This window comes from Rhyacophila brunnea, unplaced genomic scaffold, assembly GCF_057557595.1.
Source record: "Rhyacophila brunnea isolate RB1 unplaced genomic scaffold, BYU_Rbru_1.0 scaffold_19, whole genome shotgun sequence".
Lineage (NCBI taxonomy): Eukaryota > Metazoa > Arthropoda > Insecta > Trichoptera > Rhyacophilidae > Rhyacophila > Rhyacophila brunnea.
The window spans coordinates 7,773,701-7,797,366 of record NW_028232848.1 but is presented as its reverse complement, the minus strand read 5'-3'; the positions used below and the strand labels follow the sequence as shown (position 1 = coordinate 7,797,366).

The following is a 23,666-nucleotide window of genomic DNA, read 5'->3' as shown; positions in this document are numbered from 1 at the left end:
CGATTAACACGTTTTAAAGATTTTACGTTGGTATCACTGTTCAATTGTCAAACAGAAACTTCAAAATATCCAAGTTACATTAAATTTGGTATTGAATAGTTTCAATTTACGAATTAAATAATGTCATGCAATTATGCCGATGGTTTGTCTCCGTACGATAACAAAGGAATCCTGGGTGTAGCTGAGGTGTATATTTTATTCGATTTGCTAGAACCAACTCTGTTTAATATAAAGCAATAATGCTAACCTAATTTATATCTTACTTTCATTCCCCAGAAATTCGATTCTATAGATGAAGTAAAGGAAAAATGTACGATCCTCTCGCAGTTGATTAAAGAAGCCAAGCATGTTGTCGTTCATACCGGTGCCGGGATAAGCACGTCCGCAGGAATACCAGATTTCAGGTTTGTTTTCCAGACATTGAAGACAGTATCTCCTATATTATTATTATCCTAAGAGATTTTGGAAAATTCACTAACAGCTCATTTTTAAGCGACATTTTATTGTTATTTTTTTCACTTCAAAATGTGCGCTACCGATTCATCTGCCGTTTGAATTGACCACATTTCAGAAATTTTCAATGATTTTACAGGTACGTGACGTTTATAACTGATATTTTCTCATATAGCGTATACAATTCGCCATACTTCTTTTAACGTACAGCAGAATGACGTCTTCGTCGCTTAAGACCTTCTAATCCTTTATTTGACAAACGGATTCGATTATTTTTATTCAAATATCGTAATGTAGGCATTGGCGCACTTTTTTCCGGTGAAAAAACCATAATCTTGGTGCAATTTACTACGTATAATATCTTTTGACAGCGGGGTACGCCACTGGCGGCCATTTCATAGATAACGTGATATTCCAAATTTGATTTTTTTAAAATACTTTGTGGCTGTTCACTCAATCTTTTTTTATTGAATAATTACCTAGGCTACTAATTTCCATAGATCAGATAGTCATATTAAACTAACAAAGTTGCCATTGCAAACAATAAAAGAAATTAATACGAATTGTTATAGTCATCAAAATGTGTGATATTGTATAATATCTACCTATTTTTATCGTCCCTATCATCATCAATCTTGACCTATCTATTGCTGGATGAAGGCCTCCTCAGCCTTATTCTACTCCTTACTTACACATGAATTGTTATATTTATCAAAATCAGTGATATTATATTATTATCTACCTATCTATATATAATGCCATTATTATCACGAGCCTCAATAAATCCACTGCTGGATGAAGGCCTCTCTACGTTGATTGTATTCTTGACAGTATTGAATTTCTAATGCTATTTATCTACATATTCATATTCATATCGTCATCATAATCATCATCATCATCAACCAGGATCAATCCACTGCTGGATGAAGAGTTCCGCAACCTGATTCTACTACTATTGGTTTAACGAATTTGTGATATTATACATATTTCTATCCATCTTATCATCATCGACTTGAACCAATCCACTGCTGGATAATGGCCTCCCTAGCCCGAATCTACTCCTTTCTGTCATATGAATTGCTCTATTTATCAAAATCAGTGATACTATATTTATCTACAAATTCATATTGTTATCATCATCATCATCAACCAGGATCAATCCTCTGCTTAATAAAGACCTCCATAGACTGATTCTACTCCTTTTTGTCATATGAATTTCTGTATTTATCAAAATCGGTTATAATATAATTTTCTACATATTCATATCGTCATCATCATCATCATCATCACACCGACCTGAACCAATACACTGCTTAATAAAGACCTCCCTAGCCTGATTTTACTCCGTTCTGTCATATGAATCCCTGTATTTATAAAAATCGGTGATATTATATTTATCAGCATATTCATATCATCATCATCAACCAGGATTAATCCACTACTTAATAAAGACCTCCCTAGCCTGATTCTACTCCTTTCTGTCATATGAATTGCTGTATTTCTCAAAATCGGTGATATTATATTTATCTACATATTCATATCGTCATCATCATCATCGACCTGAACCAATCCACTGCTTAATAAAGACCTCCCTAGCTTGATTCTACTCCTTTCTGTCATATGAATTGCTGTATTTATCAAAATCGGAGATATTATATTTATCTACATATTCATATCGTCATCATCATCATCATCGACCTGAACCAATCCACTGCTTAATAAAGACCTCGCTAGCCTGATTCTACTCCTTTCTGTCATATGAATTTCTGTATTTATCAAAATCGGTGGTATTATATTTATTTACATATTCATATCGTCATCATCATCATCATCAACCTGGACCAATCCACTGCTTAATAAAGACCTCCTTAGCCTGATTCTACTCCTTTCTGTGGTATGAATTTCTGTATTTATCAAAATCGGTGATATTACATTTATCTACATATTCATATCGTCATCATCATCAACCAGAATCAATCCACTGCTGGATGGAGGGTTCTGCAACCTGATTCTACTACTATATTATACCTATTTCTATCTTCCTTATCATCATTGACCTGAACCCATCTACTGCTGGATAAAGGCCTCCCATGCCTGATTCTACTCCTTTCTGTCATTTGAATTGCTGTATTTATCAAAATCGGTGATATTATATTATATATATTTATATTTCCATTATCATTATGAGCCTGAATCAATCCACCGGTGGATGAAGGCCTCTCTTAAGTTGTTTGAATTTCTGTCGGTCATATGAATTGCTATATTTATCAAAATTGCTGATATTATATTTACCCATTCATAATATCGTCATTATCATCATCAACCGAGATTAATTCACTGCTGGATGAAGGTTATCCCAACCTAATTCTACTCTTCTTGGTCATATAAACTGCAATATTTTTTTAAATTTGTGATTATATATACCTACCCATTTATATCGTCATTATCGTCATCAACCTGTATCAATCCACTGCTAGATGAAGGCCTCTTTAAGCTGATTTCACATCTTTAGGTCTTATAAATTCCTATTCTTATCAGATATAATATGTATTGCTTCATTATTTATCAACATTTGTGTCGATATGAATGTCCCGCACCGGGAAACTATATTGTTTAAGGTTAATTTTTAAATCAAAATATGATTTTTAAAATATTATTCTATGACTCAAAGCATTTATTTTTTATAGACAATGAAACAAAATAATGTTTAAATTTATTTTTTATGCTGCTAACTTTTTCTATTATGTACATGGGACCCGTAAGAGATTAATATTCGCGTTATATTAGATCGCTATTTATGATAATCACAATTGAGATGTATAATTATTTATCATATTTAAATGCACATACCTACACATATATTGTATTAAAATTAAAATAACAGTGGTAGCAATCGGCGATTGCCAGCTGTTCTGCTAAACCTAGCACCCTGAAATGGTGTCAGACGATATTGAGAAGGACAGACTCCAGAATAGAACACGCACATGACTCCAAATTTGTATTGGCAGTGACGACATGCAGATCGTAAAACTGACAAATCAGCTAAATTTTCAACTGTCTGACGTGAATGAAAATCCATCCCGAAGAGAAAACTATGGCGCCGTCTATACACACTTTACAATTATTATATTAAAATCCAACACCAAGTCACTATGACGAAAAGCTATCTGCAAGACCTAGCGAGACAGACTGGCGAGAGCCAGCTGGCTCAGCTAGTCTCCTATATATTATTATCCTAAGAGATTTTGGAAAATACGTCAACTTTTTTATTTAAATACCATTTTGTTGATTATTAAAGGAATTCACTTCAATTTTTGGAGTCCCGAATCTACTTCCATTTGAATCGGGCACAATCTGATAAAACTCGACACAATCACAGATACTATCGTTTTTAAATCGCGTTTTACATCCGTCACCATACATTTTCGCATCTTGCTGTCCGTGTACCTCAAATTGATTATAATGTCGTTTAATACTTTCTATATAATCAATATTGCAAAATATCTAAATTAATATTCCACAAAATTATTCAAATCTGTAAGAAGCACATTGGCGGACTAAGAAATTTAACAAGAATTAAATGCATATTTCCTCACTAATTATTACGAAAATATAATCCAAAACCACTTCACTGCCACTTATCTGTCAAACTGAAATAATAGATGATCGATTTTCAATTGTTTTCTTTTGTGATATAAACAAGTTCATTTGACGTGGCAGAATTCAAATTTAGAATTTGCAGGAATACCTAATCGAAAAAATGTGACATTTCTATTAGCATTCATTGTTTACGTTAATTACATAATGCATATAATATGTTTAATGTCTCTATAGACGAGCATAAAAACAATAGTCAATTACTTTCAGAAATACGTTTCCTATAGATATATTTTTGTCCATATTTAATTCAGTTTCAATTCAATTCAAAGAAGTATCACACACTTCCATATAAAATAGATAGGTAGTTATCGTGATTCAGTAATAATTGTATTATTTTTACATTTCGGTAGGTAAATGAAATTCATGTGACGTTTAATACAAGTAATTAAACATTAATAATGTTTAGGTATATATTTTATAATAATAATTACATATAAAATTACAGTAACCTTTCTTCTTCTTTTAAATCATTAGTAACTATTAATATTAATAAAAATTAAATTGCAATAATGTTTCTTTTGATAATGATATTATCCATGTTGTTTGCTATTTCATCTTTTATTTCTTCTAAGTGAAATATATACTTATAGTCAAATATAGTCGATTATGACCTTTATACGACACAATTAGGTACAATAAGTAAGTACCTACCTGTTTCTTTTTCCATTTTTGTACATGATAAAAATAATATTTTTTTATTTCCCCACAAAGATAATTTGTTAAATAATAATTTTAACATGTTGGAATTTATTTATTAGTATATTAAGAACTTACGAATTTTAAAATAAAGTACCAATTTTGCTCCTAAGCAAAGCATAAGGATACACCCCTTCAGAGTGGTAATTACGAGTATCTTAAAAGACTTATTATAAGAAATAGTGGGTACAATCTAAGGGGATCCCATTGAATAAATAAAACGTATTATATCGCAATAATCTAAATGTATGAAAAATAAGACTATCCTGCAGTGGCGATGGGTGGAGGTAGGGTGTTATACGTATTTATTTACATTGAACTAAGACTACAATTTACAGATGGTGTTGGTTAGTTTTTAAAATTCAATTAAACCCTGGGAAACCAAGCCATAATACGCATCTGTCTATAAAATATTTAAAATTATGCCATTAAATCATACATCATTTTGGATATTTAATTGATAGAATAATATTTTAACTACTATTGTTTGGTTTAGGCAGGGTTTAATGAATTATAAAAAACTAACCAACAACATGACGTGTAATGTATGTTCTTAGTTTAACGAAAATAAATAAGAATGAATGAGAAAGTGCAATATATAAACATATTAGGTATATTCTATTAAAATGTCAGTAGTAGCAATCAGCGATTGCCAGCTGTTCTGCTAAGTCTATAAGTCTGAAGTGGTGTCAGACGATATTGTAAAGGCCAGACTCCAGAATAGACTACGCATATGACCCCAAATTTATATTGGCAGTGACGACTTGCAAATCGTAAAACTGACAAATCAGCGAAATGTCAAACTGTCTGAGGTGAATGAAAATCTATCACGAAGGGAAAACTATGGCGCCGCCTATGCATACTTCACAATTATATTAATATCCAATACCGCCAAGCCGTCTGCAAGAGCTAGCGAGACAGACTGGCGAGAGCCAGCTGGCTCAGCTAGTATTTTTATAATATAAAAGTGGGTTTTTTTTACTGGTTCTCCCCCGTCGCGAGCTGCCATCTGTCAGTGAGCGCAGTGTTGCCAACCGAACTATAATTATAGTACATTTTAGTCCGTACTATTAAAAAAAGTAACATTTTCGTCCGTGTAGGTACTATTTAAAAGTACAGTACGTGAAAAATACCACATTTTTGAAAAATGGAATTAATTGAATTCACCGGTTAAATTAGGTTAAATGGAAAAAATTTAACTCGCCGATTAGCATTTTACGGTCGTAAGAGGTGTTTTAATAAAGCAGGGCATCGGAATTTCTCGAATTCTCCGTTATGTTTATGTGACAAACAAAAAACTTATATTTTCAACACATCCTATAATTTTTGCTGAAATACTATCATTTCTACGACCGCGTACTATAATTCAATGACAAAAAGATAGCTGAATTCCAAAATGGCGACTGACAGCTAAAGACAATGGAGGACCAGTAACAACCACCTAAAAGTGAAACTGACAAAATGACAATGAAATGAAAAAACAAATAATCCAGTATATCGGCTATTTTCAAAATGTGTTTGCCGCTGTATTCCTCATAACCGAACTGTACCAATAATTCTAATAGGAGTAAAGGTCAAACAAAAGAACACTAAATTAAAATCGAATCCAAAATATGTAAACGTTATAATAGTATTAATATGTAGTAAAAAATTCAAAATTGGATGGAACAAACAAACAACAAACTTTTTATTTTATGTAATACTAATTTAGAAAGCTTTGCGGGTGTGCGCACAACAGCTGGCAAAAGTTTCATCGCAATCGGATGAATGGTGTAGGAAAGCATACGAATAGAAGAAGAAGATGGTTTTTCTAATTCAGAAACCTTCGCGGGCATGCGCACAATAACTGACGAAGATTTCATCACAATCGAATGAATGGTATAGGAACCATACGAATAAATGAAAATATAATGAAGAAGAAGAAGATGGTTTTTCTAATTCAGAAACCTTCGCGGGTGTGCGCACAACTGTCGAAAGTTTCATCGCAATCCGATGAATGGTATAGGAACGCATACGAATAGAAGAACGAAAGAAGTAGAAGATGATTGTACTAATTCAGAAACCTTCGCGGGTATGCGCACAATAACTGACGAAAGTTTCATTGCAATCGGATGACTGGTATAGGAGCCATACAAATAAATAAGGTAATAACAATTCGACATCATCACGCATCGGCACATCAAACTTGTTTCTACTTGCACGTGATTACATAGACTGCGGCAAATATAATGTGAAGCGTGGCCTATCATTACAATTCTCCCTATTCCTTTCCTCTTCATTCCCCTCGCCGTGCAATCATTTGACGTTCATTATTTGTGCATGCTGCAAGTTTGTGTAAATTGTTTAAACGTGTTAATAATGCAAAAAGTGTTGAATATTGGTAGCAGGAGGATTATAACCTACTGCAAAAAAGAAAACAAAATGAGCTCACTGGGACTATAAATAAGGTCGATGATAGTCGCTGCAATGACAGCTAGATATTCTTTGACATTTCAGTTCATCAGTGGCGAATTACAGGCCGGTAGCTGTTCTCTCTGCACCAGCAAAAGTTCTTGAGATGATCATGCACAACATGATTTCTCCAAAAATTGAGTCATTTATAATAAATGAACAGCATGGATTTGGGGCAGGCGTAACAAACTAGAATTCAATATTGATAAATGCAATCTTTTATCGTTTACCAGAGCCTCAAAAGTGTTGTTTTTCCAATACTCGATGCATGGCAGAGTTCTGTCACGAATATCATCTGTAAGGGATCTTGGCATTACGTTTGAGAGTAAACTGACATTTATTAGCCATATAGTTACCATTTGTAACAAAGCGCTTAAAATGTTGGGCTTTGTCATGCGTACTTCCCGGGTCTTTTCAGATGTTACGGTATTAAAACTTTTATTTAATTCTTTAGTTCGAAGCAGACTTAAGAGTGGGTCTATTGTTTGGGCACCGCACCAGTTGAAGTATGGCCTTATGGTGGAGAGGGTACAGAAGAAATTCTTGAGACTCCTTTACTTGAGATTGTATGGATACTATCCGTGGCTTTATCCAACTGACTTTCTCTTAGGCATGCTTACATACTGCAGTCTGCAATTTAGAAGAAATCTTTATTTAGCTACGTATTTTTTTCGACTTATACAAGGTATAAATGAGAACTCTGCCATTCTGGGCAGTGTTGACCTGTGTGTCCCTGATAACTATCTTAGAAATAGAGACCATCAGTTGTTTATTCTCCCAAGGTGCAGAACCAACCTGCCACTGGTAATGCCAATTGGGAGAGTGATAACTATGTTCAACGAAATTGCTTCGGGTGTTGATATATTCCACCTACGTGAGAATGAGTTTAGGTGGATGTTGTTTTATAAATTCTTAAAATAGGGTCTGCTTAACTCATCCGGTGTACTTCCTTGTACCTATCTAATTCATCTACTGATATATCTCTTTTTTTTATGTAATACTGTTATATTTATATATCTTTGTTTCTAAATGTCATGTTGTGAACGTCTTAAACTTATAATTTGTAATGTCCACAATATGTTAAAAAAATAAATGAATTGAATTGAAAATGAATTGAATCATATAACTAAAAATACCCCGATGACTGGAAAAATATTATCGTTTGGCATTGTCTTTTATTGTAGGTAGTACGTAGCACATTCTGAACTAAAGTAGGGAAAAAGTCTCGTAATACTTGCAATCCTTTCATAATATATCGCAGCGCCACGACGGCAGCCATGACACTTCAAATTATAATTTTAGCACTCTAGTTCGTTGTCGTGCATCACAGTGTAAATTTTTTAGTTTCTGAATTAAGTCTGACGTTTCCAAAGAAGTGGTCAGACAAACTGACGTTAACTAAATTAATAAATTCACTCAATGTCATTTTGGTTATAAATTCTTTTTCAACATTCAACGCATTAATCGATACGTGAGAATGCAGCATAAGAGATAAGTCATCAAACGGCTTCTCAATATGAAATTTAATCATAACTTATTCACGAGACAACTAAAATATACATCAGAAATATTTCTTTTTTTCAGAGGTCCAAAAGGGGTGTGGACTCTTGAAGAGAAGGGACTTAAACCGAGCACCGACATTTCATTTAATGATGCTAAGCCAACTAAGACGCACATGGCTCTGAAGCATTTAGCTGATAACAACTTGATACATTATGTTGTCAGCCAAAACATAGATGGCTTACACTTAAAATCGGGCTTGAAGAGATCCCATTTGGCAGAATTGCATGGGAATATGTTTACTGAGCAATGCAACATTTGTAATAGGTAATAATTTTTTAACAGCTTAAGCGTCGGCTTATAGCGTCGTGGGTCCCAGGTTCGAATTCTGGATCTGGCAAGTACACATATTATTTTTCAATTTGTGTATGAGTCAGAATGAGGACCTAATAGGTTGAGCAGGTGGCTGACATCCATTTCTCGTAACAACAAAATCTGTTATTACTAATCTCCATTCTGTAGAGGCCCATAATCAAATCAATCAAGGGAGCCAGTCCACAAAATCATAATGCTGAGAAACAGGCACTCAAAGATTTTGTGTGAATTATTTTAAAGATATAACGGTGAAACTTTCAACATTGAATATATTTTATGGTATTATCTTTTTATTATTTTGTACAAATAACTAAAAAAAATAGTATCTTAGAAGTTATGTGTGTTATATCTCTTGACCACTGAATATTTAAATGTACAGCTGGCACACGTGTGTGGTAATCAAAAGAGTTTTGTAGCTTAAATCCATTGACCACTGCATCTTTGGTGATTTTGAAATGCTTTTGTGTACTTTACTCATTTTTGCCAAATTTGTGGCTTGGCTCCCTTGACATCTACGGCGACGATATATATGATCTTATTAGCATTGGACATGGTCGAAAAAAAAATTTCATTAAGTTATTTCATTAGAGTTCTCTAGACTTTTCGAACCGTGGAAATATTTCATCAGCAATCTCATAGTAAAAATTATACGTTGAAAATTATTGTTTTATAAAATAAACATTTAAAATGACTGGTCTTTTATACAAATAAAATGTAGAACTGGAGAAAAATCATTTAAATTGAGGGGGTTTGAACTTTTTTTTACTGCATTGGTTGATGATCGTACATATTCACTTTTATTTTTGATTTACTTTATATAAAACGTCATTGACTGCAAATCGCTCCATACCAATGAGCCGACATCTCATACAGCGTAATATCAATACGCTGATTGCCTTATAAACCAACATAAATTGAGTTAAATGCCTATTTAATAATATGGTAAATGTATGTTTTAAATGGAAATTGTTTATATTTTAAATACATAAAAGCCTCATGACTTGACATGGTGGTGTTTGGACGTCGTCTTTCATTGGGACTTGGAAGTGAACAAATAACACCGGAATGATGGTCGAAAACGGCGATTTTATTTAAATATTACTATAATTATGGCTACTACAACGAATACGGGATACAACGAATACCTTATAAGGGATACGGGATACGGAAACAACGAATACCTTATAAGGGGCTCAACCTTTTATAATCACCTATCGAAATCTTCACACTAAAAGCATACGAAATTTATATACATCGCCTTATCCTCACTTCTTGTTCTCTTATTAAATTATGGCAGCATCCATGGGTTTCCTACATTCGCCGGCATCATAATACGATGTGGACAAGAACAAAATAGTTAATATAGGTAGTTTAAAATCTCACTACCTACAACCTAGCAAGCCAATTCTATCATATTTCGATTTTCATTTGACAGGTTGACGTTCACGAATAGGCTAATATATTTTTTGACGACGTACCAACCATAATGTCTGTCAAACGTCATGTCGGTGGTATTTATCAGTGGCAAATATGCGACACAATAGATTATACCGCATCGTGTGTAAACGCATTGGCAAATACGGGTGTCATAGATTCTATGCCCACACCTCTGTCATAGATTTTTTTGACATATATTCGCTTATGTGTAAACGGAATGGCATAGATATGATCATAGACACTAAAATGCTCTTAGCATATATGTGCCAGATCGTCATTTTGTTTATTAGTCATAGTATAAGTATCAAAAGTGAGCAAAAAAGTGCTGTCAGCACGAGGAATATTATTTTTTAAAGCTACCAATTCACCCATACTAAAAAAGTATTATTGCACCCAATGGCAATAGTGGAGTGTTTTTTGTGTAGTAGAACTTGTAACCACAGAAATATTATATTCTGTAAGTTGGCGTATTGAAACTATGGTGGCGTTGTTTTTTTCTTTTACCATGTTTGATCTCAAGAAGATCCACAGAGCGGAGGTTGTACTAACAGATTTTTGTTTTTTCCGAGAAATGGATGCTTGCCACATGTTAAATCTATTAGGTCCAAACCAGACTCGGGACCCACGTCATTGTAAGCCGATGCAGTAACCGCTCGGCCATGGTGAGTAAAATGATTTATACATGCGAAAACCTGCAATATCAAATTTGTCTTTTATATTTCAAATTAATGATAGTTTTGTATCATTCCATAGGAATCAATTTTAGTATTTGTCTAGTGATCAGCTCTCAGATTAAATTAAACAAACAGATGAAGTGTTTCTGTGGAAAAATACTACTAAATAGTTTATCAGAGAATTTAAGCCAATTCCAAGAATTAATAAAGTTAAACACATTGTGTTACCTACTGTTTTAATTTTTTCAAAAGGGATGAACCAACCTATGACCGTGCCAGTGGCATGGTAAATATTGCTACATTTTCAATTGATCTATGTCCCGGATTTGATTAAAATTAATATGTTGAACAGAAGTAGTCAATCTACAACAGTGGTTCTCACGTTAAATTTAATTGTGGCCGCACAATTGACATTGACAGTTCTATGGAAACGTCTGGTGGCCGCACCAAATTTCACTTTTGCTGTGATTGAAAAAATAAAAGCTAAATTTTATTTATTAAAAAAAAATGGATCAATTTATTTATAGACAAGTCCATTTACTAAAAGACATTTGAACATTTTAGTACATATCTATTTATTTAAAAATAATGCAAATGGAAATTCCTCAATACTCCTTTTTTCAAATGCGAGCCGCATGGCTGCTTCAAAGTTTACTGTCAATGGCTTCGATATTTGTTTTTTATGAACTGCATTACACTGAATGATCTTTCACAGTATACAGTAGTAGGAAAAATCGACAATATTAATAAAGCAATTGTCTTTATTCTCAGAAACGGACTATTTCACACATGATCTGTTCACAAAAACACATGGATCATTTGAACGTGAAAAGAAATTTAAGACAAGTCATGTGTTTTCAATAAATTTTATAAATAAATTTTTAAAATATTATTCTGTCAAGCGCTGGTGGCCGCAGGAAAATCCTCTGGTGGCCGCATATGAGAACAAATGATCTACAATCTACATGAATATGTTTTTGTGTTTTATAGACAATTTGTTCGAAAGTCTCCCGCGCACACAGTTGGCCGAAAGCTTTTAGGGCAACAGTGCTACGGAGCGCGGTCGAGTGGACGCCCATGTCGGGGAAAACTGCAAGACACCATCTTGGATTGGGAACACAGTTTGCCTGACGATGATTTAAACTTGTCTGAAATGCATTCCAGGTAACTCAATGAAAATACAGTCGAACTCGGTTATTACGATCTTGGATGTAATAAGGAAATATAGTGGAAATATACATTTTGGTTTATGATTTTCTCCATACATTTATTCACTGTTATAAAGAGCAACTTATCGGATATACCTACCGAGCTAAAATGCTGTTAATGTGTCGATCGTTTAAAAAAATTTCGACCCTAAACAATAAAATCCGATCGGACAGGATGCCGCCGGGGTCGGATTACGTTTATGACACTGGTATAGTGTCTAAGTACCTACGTAATTACTGTTTTCGCCGACAATAATGAAAAAGTATCCGTGCATATGGTTGAAATCCAAGGTTTGTGAAGTCCATAGGTACCTACCACCGTTCATTACAACAAACAACTTGTAGTTTATGAATGCCATGCGGGAATTTTTACGATGGTTTTCAGATTTTTTATTTTCGACTTTTTGTGTTATGTGACTGTTCATTTAAAAATACCTATTCTCTGATATAACGAGTAACGCTTATAACGAGCAAATTCAGTCGGTCCCATCTTCCTCGTAATAACCGAGGTTCGACTGTATATATTTTTCCGTAACGAGGAGATAAGAGAACAAGCCAAGCAGCCTCTCAGCACGCTAAGATTGAAGAGGCAACATTGGACAAAGAGTCAATACTCGGCCACATGCTGCGTATGTCAGAAGAAAACCTCAACCTGGCTTGCCTGTTTTTCAAGCCAACCAAATTCCTGTGTCCTGGAAGGTCACTAAATAGTATCTATAGGATGTATAGTGGAGCTACGGGATGCTGGTATGACCTGGAACAGGACTGGCGAGCGACAGAGCTTCTTGGAGGCGTTGTGTGGTGTCCATATGCTCCAGCTAAGGGACGGATATGACCGAAGATATATTTATATATATAAGCACATGAGGGCTTCATTAAATGTTAGAATTTTTTTTGTAACACTACTATACTTCTATTATTGAACACTTGCCTGTTGTGCCGTTAGGAAAAAGAAAAATAAGTATGGAAACCAGTGATTGCTAACTGGTGTGCGTACGATTTCATTCCAGTTTTCTTCATAAATCGTAGATGGAAGATTGATGTAATTTTGGTTTTGGTGTGAATTTCAGCATTGCGGATTTGAGTATCTGCCTGGGAACAACTCTTCAAATCATTCCGAGTGGAAATCTTCCGTTAGACACAATACGATACGGAGGAAAATTGGTGATATGCAATCTACAGCCAACCAAACATGTAATTGTATTTTATTGTATTATCATAAATATTAAATTGTTGCCATTTGGGCAAGTTTATTACATAATTGTTTACATATAGATTTTTTCAACCATTTGACTCCCCATTTTAAGATTTGCAAGCTGCCACTCCACTCAATTTGCAGTTTGAGTTTTAAATTAAGGTTCATTAGCACCCTCAGCTATTCTAACATATCATTTAACATCGAAAAAGAGCTAATTGTGATACATGTATCACATTTATCATTTACGTATTCTGGCGGTTAATTATGTAAAAAAGTTAACTGTCTGAACTTTCAAAAGGTGATATCTTTTAACAGAGCTAACTTTGAGAACGAGACAGAGTATGTCAATTTTACAAGAGAGAATTCAGATGCAAGACCGACTGTTGTACTGCAATCGCAATGAAATGACTAATAAAATTGTAGGTTATGTTGATATGTCTGACGTGTCAATTCAAAATTCTTGTGTTCGGCTCATTACCGACTTGATGGCGCTGGTTCGGCTTTAACCGCTTGTGTTCGGTCTTATCCGCTTGGGTTCGGCAGCACGCACATATGCGAATTTGACCGACATGTCTACTAACCTAAATTTTCGCCGTATTATGAATTAGAGATAGCCGCCTATAACTGTTTTCTGTATAGAATGCGTTCCGTGTTAATTTGGTCCAATGAAAATAATGGAAACGTGCTAAAGTGATAACTGTTAAGAATAGACCTCCAGTTTGTTAAAGAACAAAATTGGTTTGGAAAGGCAATATCTATGAAGTCGATAGTATGTATGTATGTATTAGTTTTTAAAAAAAATCTATTATTTATCCAGCATTGGCAATTTAGCATTTTTTTTGCCATATGTAGTATTTTTTAATACGCAATCTAGCCTGCAAAATACACATCTGGCATATATATAATCTAGTCTGAGTGTTAAAATGCTTAAAATTTCTCATGAAAAAGTCAGAATAGTACCTACACCAGACTTGCTAAGAAATCAACATGCTCGTCTTTCGTACTTTTTATTGTAAATAATAAATTTAACATACAACATTTAGGCGTAGTGCATACTGATATTCGACTCGACATGAATGTAGCCACATATCCTAACTGTCAGTCATGTCACAAGTCCCTTGCTCACACACAGCCGTAGTAATGATGCAACGCTATCTGCTAAAATGAATAAACATTGTACTTCAGACAAAGAAACAGCAATCTTGTATTTGTGTTAAAGAAGATACGAAGGCAGACATATTGGATAGGTACATTAATTGTAAATTGGACAGCGAGTCTGAGCTAGTAGCGACTCGAGTTGCGACAGATGTCGAGAGTAACTAAAAGGTGATATGACCTTCTTTCAAGGAAAAAAGACAGAAGAATCAATTGTATAATGAAATAAAGACACTTATAATATTTAATAATTTTGATGTTAATAGTAAAATATAATTCAAGTAATCATTTATTTTTAATCAACCGCAGCATCCCCAGACATAATAACCACGAGCCGCCACTGGATATAGCATCATAAATCGTCAGTTGTTCGAATTTAGAACTATGTTAATTACAATATAAAAAGTATTGAATGATAAGTCAAATGTTACTGTCCGACAACATTATTTAGGCGACAACAGGAAGTCGCCCTTGTCGCATTTAGAATATTTCTCAGTGTTGTCATTTTTTGAGAAAACATATCCGCGAAATAAGGTTTTAAGTTTTAGTACATTTTTTTAATACATTTTAGTTTTAGTACATTTTAAGTACATTAATTTATAAGTCTAATTATTGTTCAATAAATATCAATAGAAATTTTTTTTCAAATAATTTCACCTCTTAATTATTACTATTATATTAGGTTAATTAATACAGCGTAATTATTGAATTTGGAAGGAAATGTATCATTGAACCCACATTAACTGATAATATTGCTGCAGGTATTTATTAATGAAATAACTAGCACACAAATTATGACTAAATAAGTAGAAGTGAAAGATATAACATATTCAATATTATATTGATGACCCAATCACATGTTTTATAATTTACAAATGATGTCTTTATATCGTATTTTTACTAAAATTGTTGTAGAAACACATACTGTGAAAATAATTTTCTATAAATTAAATTATATCCATCTTACATAAATTTTAAAACAATATATACCTACTTATCGGTTTAAAAATACAAGGATAATTCACGAACTAACTAATAATGATCATTTATACTTAATTATACGTCTAAAATGTTAATAAAATAGATTACGATACACATAACTTTATAAAATACAAACATAATTTCCAGTATTTGGGGAAATATTTCTAGGATTGCAACACTGAATTTTGACATACCTGACATGACAGGAACCCGTAAAATGGGCTTGTTTAAAGTATTGTATAGGCTCGCCTTTTAAATACGACTCTTTTTCTTCTTCGCAATAAATCAAAAGTTTACTGATAATATTACGAACATCATTTCGTATTGTTTTAGACATCTTTTGAATATAAAAAGCTTCAAATTACGTAAATTGATAGATGCGCCCAATACGAAGTGTCTAAAATGTAATGAATAATTTGGGGGCGTTCCTAATTTGAAACCGGAAGTTCGATTAGCTGTACTGGAGGGGATTGTAGTTCACAGATTTGCCACGTAGCCAAGATGAAGTTGCCAGACAATAGCATGTGGCGTCCTCCCTCGACTGACAACTTATACTGGTGGATCTATAAGTACAAAGCTTGTTATATAGGTATCATAATTTATGTTTTCGGTGAAAATGAGAATGTCTTTATATTTTTACAGGACAACAAAGCAGACCTAATCATCCATACTTACGTAGATGATGTTATGCGGCATGTAATGGAAAATTTGGGACTTGACATACCGGACTATGATACATTGTCGGATCCTACGTGTGCAACCACCGAGGGACTGATGGACTGGACTATAACACAAAAACTTGTCAAGCAAACGAAGACGTTGTTCTGTAGCAAGTGCAGTGGTGTAACTAAAATTCGGACGTTGGTTAAAAAGCAGAGGGATGTGCCGCCAATAACGGAAATGCTACCCAGCAAACGAAGTAAAAATGAGACAGTTCAGAATACTAAATCCGAATTAGTGAAATGCGTTGTGAAAAAAATTGATTGTAATGACTCAAAGATAAACGGTGTTGTTAAGTTGCAAGACGAGGTTAAAGATGAAGTCAAAGATGAGGTTATTATCATTGATGATGATGATGATGATGATGTAAAGGATGTGAAAGAATCTGTAGGTGTGGGAGAAATTAAGAACATTATCAAGCAGATCACTAACGATACAGAAACTGTCTTGAAGACTGATAGTATTATACCTGAATGCAAAGTTGAAGCCTAGGAAAATGATACGTAAATAATTGAGGCGTTTGATTCAATATTTTGTAGTAAATACTGTTTGTGTTTCAAACGTAAATGATTCCATTGCAGTGGCGAAGGGTGGAGATAGGCTGTTACGATCTGACATAAATAGTGTGCTCTAAACTTTTTCAGTCATATGTATTTGTTTTCATTGAAGTAAGACTACAATTTACAGATGGTGTTGGTTGGTTTTTCAAAATCAATTAAATCATGCCCAAACCAAACCATAATAGTTTTGGTATGCTATGGGCGGATCTGACAAAAATAATTCTTACTTTTCTGTCATACTTATTTGTTTTCGTTGAATTAAGAATAGGTATATAATTATTATAGATAGATAGTTTTGGTTGGTTTTTTTAAATTCAGTAAGCCTAGCCTAAGCCAAACCATAATAGATTTACAATGTTCTTGTATTAATAAAATATCCAAAATTATTTCAAATTCAATTTATTTTTTAAAATATTGTGGACATTATAAATTATAAGTTTAAGACGTTCACAACATGACATGAAACATTACTATAATGAAAAAAAGGAATAACAATAAAAATGAAAATATAAAAAGAGAACATGATATAAACGGTTCCATGACAAAACAGAACAACGATAAATATAACTATGACCTTTTAGGAAAAATATAATATTGAAATTGTTCTATCTCTATTATGTTGATGGATTTTTTAATAGCACAGATTTTCAATACGCCATAATAAATCAAATTATATACCTAATTTCTACATTCCTAATCGCTAGAAAGCCTCAAATAAACGGGACTTAACTTGGTGTTGCCGGCAAGCTTAGGATATCTCATCTTATTCAATATAATATGTTCAAAATGATTGGGTGACTAGGTACAACGAAATAATGACCTAACCTAACCTAAATAGATTCCACAAAAATTAATGTTTCATTTTTTCCCTGGCTGTTCTGTTTTGTCCAGTTACCAATATAAACATACAAAAGCAGTGAAAATACGATTATACATCTATAGAAGTTCAAAGAAGTACACCGAGTTTGCTAAGGAGACCCTATTTTAAGAATTTATAAAATAGCATCCACCTAAACTCACTCTCATGCAATGCCATAATTTTAGATATTTTAGGTTGGTATGACTTCAGTGGGGTATGCCTTGATGCCAGATCAGGTGTGCTTCCATTTGAAATGCTGAGTATGTCGACTATCCATGATAGCTCTGCCAACAAATCCTACCTCTAACCTCTCCGTGGGGGTCCCTAGGCAATGCAGCATGCTGTAGCAGATAGAGGAGGGTGCAAGGTGAATCACCAGCGCCTAAAAACTGGTACATTCTGGCTACGGGAAGGAAAACCCCTACAGAAAACCAGGGCATGTTCACGGGCCCTAAGGTGGCAGCCCCACCAGTGAACTCGGGTGCTGTGGGATGATCACCTGCACACCCTAAAACAACAGATTAATCCAAGCACAGGGAAGCCTCGGACCCCCGTTTCCATCTTGACGACCTCGCCTGAATTCGGTAAACGATTTTGTTTTGGAACCTACAATATCCGTACTCTAAATGTCCCTGGAAAGGCCGAGCATCTAACAGAAATACTTTCTCAATACAAGTTAGATGTTCTCGGGATCAGTGAGTGTCGACTCACTGGCATTGGCGAGAAGTTTATTCGTGGGTTTCGTCTATTGTACTCCGGACACGCCACATTGCGACGTAGTGGAGTCGGATTGCTGATGTCCAAGGAAGCTTGCAAGTGCCTCACCAGCTGGGAACCTATCTCCGAACGTCTACTCCGCGCTACTTTCAAGACCAAGTCGGGCTCCATCACTTTTCTGCAGTGCTATGCTCCCACAGAGGCTGCTAGCGATGCAGATAAGGATACATTCTACGAAAGTTTGGCGGAAGCCGCTGGAAATATCCCCAGCTGTGATCATGCAGTTATCCTTGGTGATCTTAATGCCAAAGTAGGATCTGACCCCTCGCGTGGACCCTTTGTGCTGGGAAAACATGGCCTTGGCCAAATGAACGATAATGGTTCCCGTCTGGTAGATTTTGCCTCAATGAATGGTCTTGTGATTGGTGGTAGTCTTTTCCCTCATAAGACCATCCACAAATATACATGGACATCGCCAGACGGTAACACAAGAAACCAGATCGACCACATTTTGGTCAAAGCGAAATACCGGCATGAACTGCTAGACGTGCGGACATATAGAGGTGCAGACATCCACAGTGACCACGAACTCTTGGTCGGGAAATCCCGTATAGACCTCAAACGAGTCCCAAAACCCAAAAGGACGGTCAGACTCGATGTGGAAAAACTGAAAAGTACCCGTGTGCGTGCAACCTATGAGCTGGAGCTGCAGAAGCGCTTATATGATGCTAGAACTCTCACGTCTTCCATCGACTCGGATCCCTTGGAAGGAAAATGGATATTATTCCGGGATGCTATAATGAGCTCCGCAACTACTGCATTAGGAGAGCGGCATACGCACAGACCGGACTGGATGTCACCTCATACATGGGAGATGATTGAGAAGAGGAAGCTCCTGAAAGAATTGCGAGACAATGGTACATACGACCCACAGCGCAGCGCGGAATACCAGACAATGGACCGCGTGGTAAAGCGTTCTGCCCGCCGCGATAAGCGCCGACGCCTGGATGACCTCATTCGGGATGCGGAATCTGCTACCTGCAAGAATAATCCAAGTGCTCTCTTCCGCATCACCAGAGCAATTTGCGGTAAGAAACGTCCAGTGGTCACTGCATTACGCAACTCTGACGGAGTGACAGTCACCGAACCTGCAAAGGTCCAGGAGCTATGGCGCCAACATTTCAGTGATGTCCTGAATCGCCCACCTCCATTGCATCCCTTCGATATTCCGTCGGAGATCACCGCCCTCGGAATCACTACTGCATCGGGATTCTGCGAAAATCCTCCGACAACTGCTGAAGTTAAAGAGGCTGTCAAAAGACTGAAGCGCAGGAAAGCTCCTGGAGATGATGGCATCCATGCAGAATTTCTGCTCTGCGGACTGAGCGCTGTATTGCCGTCCTTGTGTGACCTTCTGCACGAGGTGTGGGAAAGGGAGCAGTGTCCCAAAGCCTGGAGGGATGGTACCGTTGTTACTCTGCACAAAAAGGGTAACCCACAAGACTGTAATAATTACAGAGGAATCACTCTCCTCAGCGTTCCCGGGAAGGTGTTGGCGCAGATTCTCCTGTACAGGATTAGAAGTCCCATGCTGGACGTTTTGCGTGCGCAGCAGAGTGGATTTGTCCCGGGGAAGTCCTGCTCAGAGCATATTTCAACTCTCCGAAGCCTTCTGCAACAGTACCAAGAGATGAATATACCTGTCGCCTGCTGCTTCGTGGACTATGAAAAGGCATTTGACAGTCCTCATCGTGAATCTCTGTCGCAAATTCTGCTAGGATATGGTGTCCCACGGAAACTGGTCGCCGTGATAAGTGCTCTCTACACCAATACAGAGTGTCGCGTGAGAGCAGCCGGAACATCCTCTGACCTCTTTGAAATCACGTCAGGAGTCAAGCAAGGATGTGTACTTGCGCCCTTTCTTTTTATCATCATGATGGATTTCATAATGCGTAAGACGGTTTGCCCCGACAGTGGGATACGCCTACATCATGATGACACAAGCGATCTATGCGAAGAAAGACTGTGCGACTTGGAGTATGCAGATGACGCAGTCGTGTTTGACTCGACGATCGAGAGGTTGGAGGTGACCGTGAACAGGCTAGCCGCGAACTCGATGCGTGTGGGTCTTCATCTGAATGCCGCTAAGACCAAATCCATGTGCAGTGCTGCTTGCATCGACGCCGACACTCCTCTGCGGGTTTCTGATCTGCCCGTCGAGCTGGTGTCCAGATTCAGGTACTTGGGTGCCACGGTTGCCGATGATGGTGGTATTTCTAGTGAGCTTGGAATCCGCATGGGTGTGGCGGGCTCTGCGTTCAACCAACTTGGAGTCGCATGGAGGTCAAGGCTGTATTCTGTGAGGACCAAATGTCGTTTGTTTAACGCGTGCGTGCTACCAGTGCTCCTGTATGGCTGTGAGACATGGCATCTTACTAAGCTTCAAGAGTCACGGCTTTTGAGCTTTGAGAATCGATGTCTCCGTAGAATCTTAGGGGTACATTGGTACGACCGCGTTACAAATATCCGAGTTCGTGAGCAGACACAACAGCCTTCGGTGATTGAAGTTATCACGAAGAGACGATTCACGTGGCTGGGACATGTATTCCGGATGCCGCCAAAGAGTGCGGCACTTCGTACCCTTGTGGCACAGCCTCAAGGGTTCCGTCGCCGTGGCCGGCCCTCCCTCACCCTGCAGCGATGCTACAAAAGCGACCTACGTGCTGCAGGTCTGACATGGCGGGAGGCACAGGAGTTGGCGATGGACCGAGGGAAGTGGCGCCAACTTGTGCTTGCCCTATGCCCCAATGTTGGGACGTGACAGGGTGAAAGAAGAAGAAGAAGAAGAAGATATTTTTCGACTATTATCTTTTACCTATGTCTTGGTTCACACAGGCTTTAATTGAATTTTTAAAACTAACCAGAACTGTCTGCAAATTGTAGTTTTAGTTTAATGAAAACAAATACATAATAATTATGACTGACAAAGTTTAGTGTGCACTATTTATGTTGTATCTTAAACAACCTACCTTCACAACTGTTCCATTGTATTGTATTTTAGAAATCAATAAATATGCTTGTTTTTATGTGATCAGTGCCTCGTAACCATTACCATCGACATGAATCGGTCACGTACGACTGACTTGAAACATTTGAGTCAGTTGTAAACCAGGTTTTATGTGTATGTGTCATGACTGATTTAGTTCATGCTTAAAGCTACTATTCCATCCAGCCAATGTCTTTCGTAAACGCTCTGAATACAGAAGCAAGACCAAGCGATCTCCATGATTCTTAATAACCTAATCAATAAAAACTAATCATGAAATGAATTAACGTGAAGACTTATGTTCAAATCGAAGTGACTTGCTTCCCATTACTGCAATAAGTAACTACTTGCAATAACAAAAAAAATTGGACATAATAGCATTTGTTTAGGTACCTACCTATATCTTTTATGTTATAGGTTTTTGATGTCATTCATTTTTTTGTATGAATTTTACGGGTTTTGGAAGTCATAGATGATGCATAATGACGGAAATTACATATTGTTATCATTGATCTGTTAAAACCTCTGATGTGACAAATTTTAATTTTATAAATAAGCACAAAAATGAAAATAATCAAATTGATATTGATGATTTCATCTGCGCTTAAAATGGACTATTAACCCTACTTCTGAAGCCGGCCTTAGTCCAGTGCATAAACTAGTATACCATGTCCATTGTCATAGAATTATGGATTTCTTATTTCAATATAGTTCTTGTTTCTCCATATTTCCAGCAAATAAGGGCAATTTGGCCCCTTAGGATCAAAAGATTGTATCTCATTTAATTTTTCTCTACTTTAGAGACCACAAACATAATTAAATTTACATTCCACTATCATTAAATAAGAAAGTTGACACCTCCTACGTAAAAGGCTGTAACTGCGTTTTTGGCTATTTTGACTTGATTGCCTTTAAAATTAATTGAATAATTTTAAACATAATACAACAATGATAATCGAAAAAAAACAAAAATTAAATCAACTAAAAAATTACAATTTCAGCATTCTGAAAATTATCATTTTGCAGTTCCAGCCCTATACGTAGGAGGTGTCGAATTAGTCTTTATGTCACTAAACGTAATATGCTATTTTATGCCCAGTACCATACGTAACTTATATTTGTTTGACCTCAAGGGGCCGAATTGCCTTGTTATTACAATATTTGCCCCATTGGTGCCTTTAGATTAATTTTAGAACTGGTGAATTCATAATATAGAAATTGAGCAAAAATATGTTAAGACCAAAGCTAAGAGCCTGCCCACAAGGCGCGTGAATTCTCCAGGTCCATGTGACCGAATTCAGCTGTCTACAAACGCTCGCGCGTGACGACTCGCGCAACAATCGCCTGCAGACGCCAGACTCTGGACAATCGCAGCGTTTACGGCCATTACAAAATGAATTACAACCGCTTGGTGCTCGAATGTGAGACTTTTTATTGCTACTCCAAACTAAATTATGTCACCTAGGTTGTAAAGGGCCGAGAATAAGTATTAGAAGTAATCGCGAAATACAAAATCTCATAGAAACCGACCAACACCATTGAGTTGTTGTGCTTTTTTCTACACTCGCGTTTGCTTTTTATGCCAATTCAAAAATGAATTATGTCACCTAATTGTTTCAAACACGCAAACTGTGCCGTTTCAGGGCGGAAGCCATTTCTAGTTCTCGAGCGTAAATCGCACCTTGTGGACAGGCTCTAAGCTAAGCTATCGTAACCCAATTTTTTAAAAGATTATTTCCAGTGGAGAAATCGAAAGAGGTTCTGTTAAATGCGTAATTAATACAGTAAAACCTCGTTAATACGAATTCCACGGGACCGAAAATCGAAAAAAAATTCGAAATACGAATTATGAAATGTATGGGGAAAAATATTAAAATTAAAAAAAATTTTGATTTTCATCAATATCATTTACGATCATAGATGTACCTACCAAATTTCCGGTGCCGTGTGTGTTAATGGGTCATAAAATGTCAGGA

General features: G+C 36.1%; 2 protein-coding genes across 2 annotated transcripts; both read left to right on the top strand.

Annotated features, from left to right (window-relative positions):
* The first annotated feature begins 49 nt into the window (after nt 1–49).
* On the top strand, nt 50–17,546 carry Sirt6 (sirtuin 6). Its single transcript, XM_085945852.1, has 6 exons — nt 50–186; nt 277–404; nt 8,845–9,087; nt 12,237–12,410; nt 13,525–13,648; nt 16,431–17,546. Exons 1-6 carry the CDS (start codon nt 121–123, stop codon nt 16,998–17,000), a joined length of 1,305 nt encoding a protein of 434 aa, XP_085801978.1. The 5' UTR covers nt 50–120; the 3' UTR covers nt 17,001–17,546.
* Nucleotides 17,547–18,723: 1,177 nt separating this feature from the next.
* On the top strand, nt 18,724–21,811 carry LOC147072682 (uncharacterized). Its single transcript, XM_085946256.1, has 2 exons — nt 18,724–20,112; nt 21,740–21,811. The coding sequence occupies exons 1-2, from the start codon at nt 18,724–18,726 to the stop codon at nt 21,809–21,811; spliced, it is 1,461 nt and encodes a 486-aa protein (XP_085802382.1).
* The last annotated feature ends 1,855 nt before the right edge of the window (nt 21,812–23,666 follow it).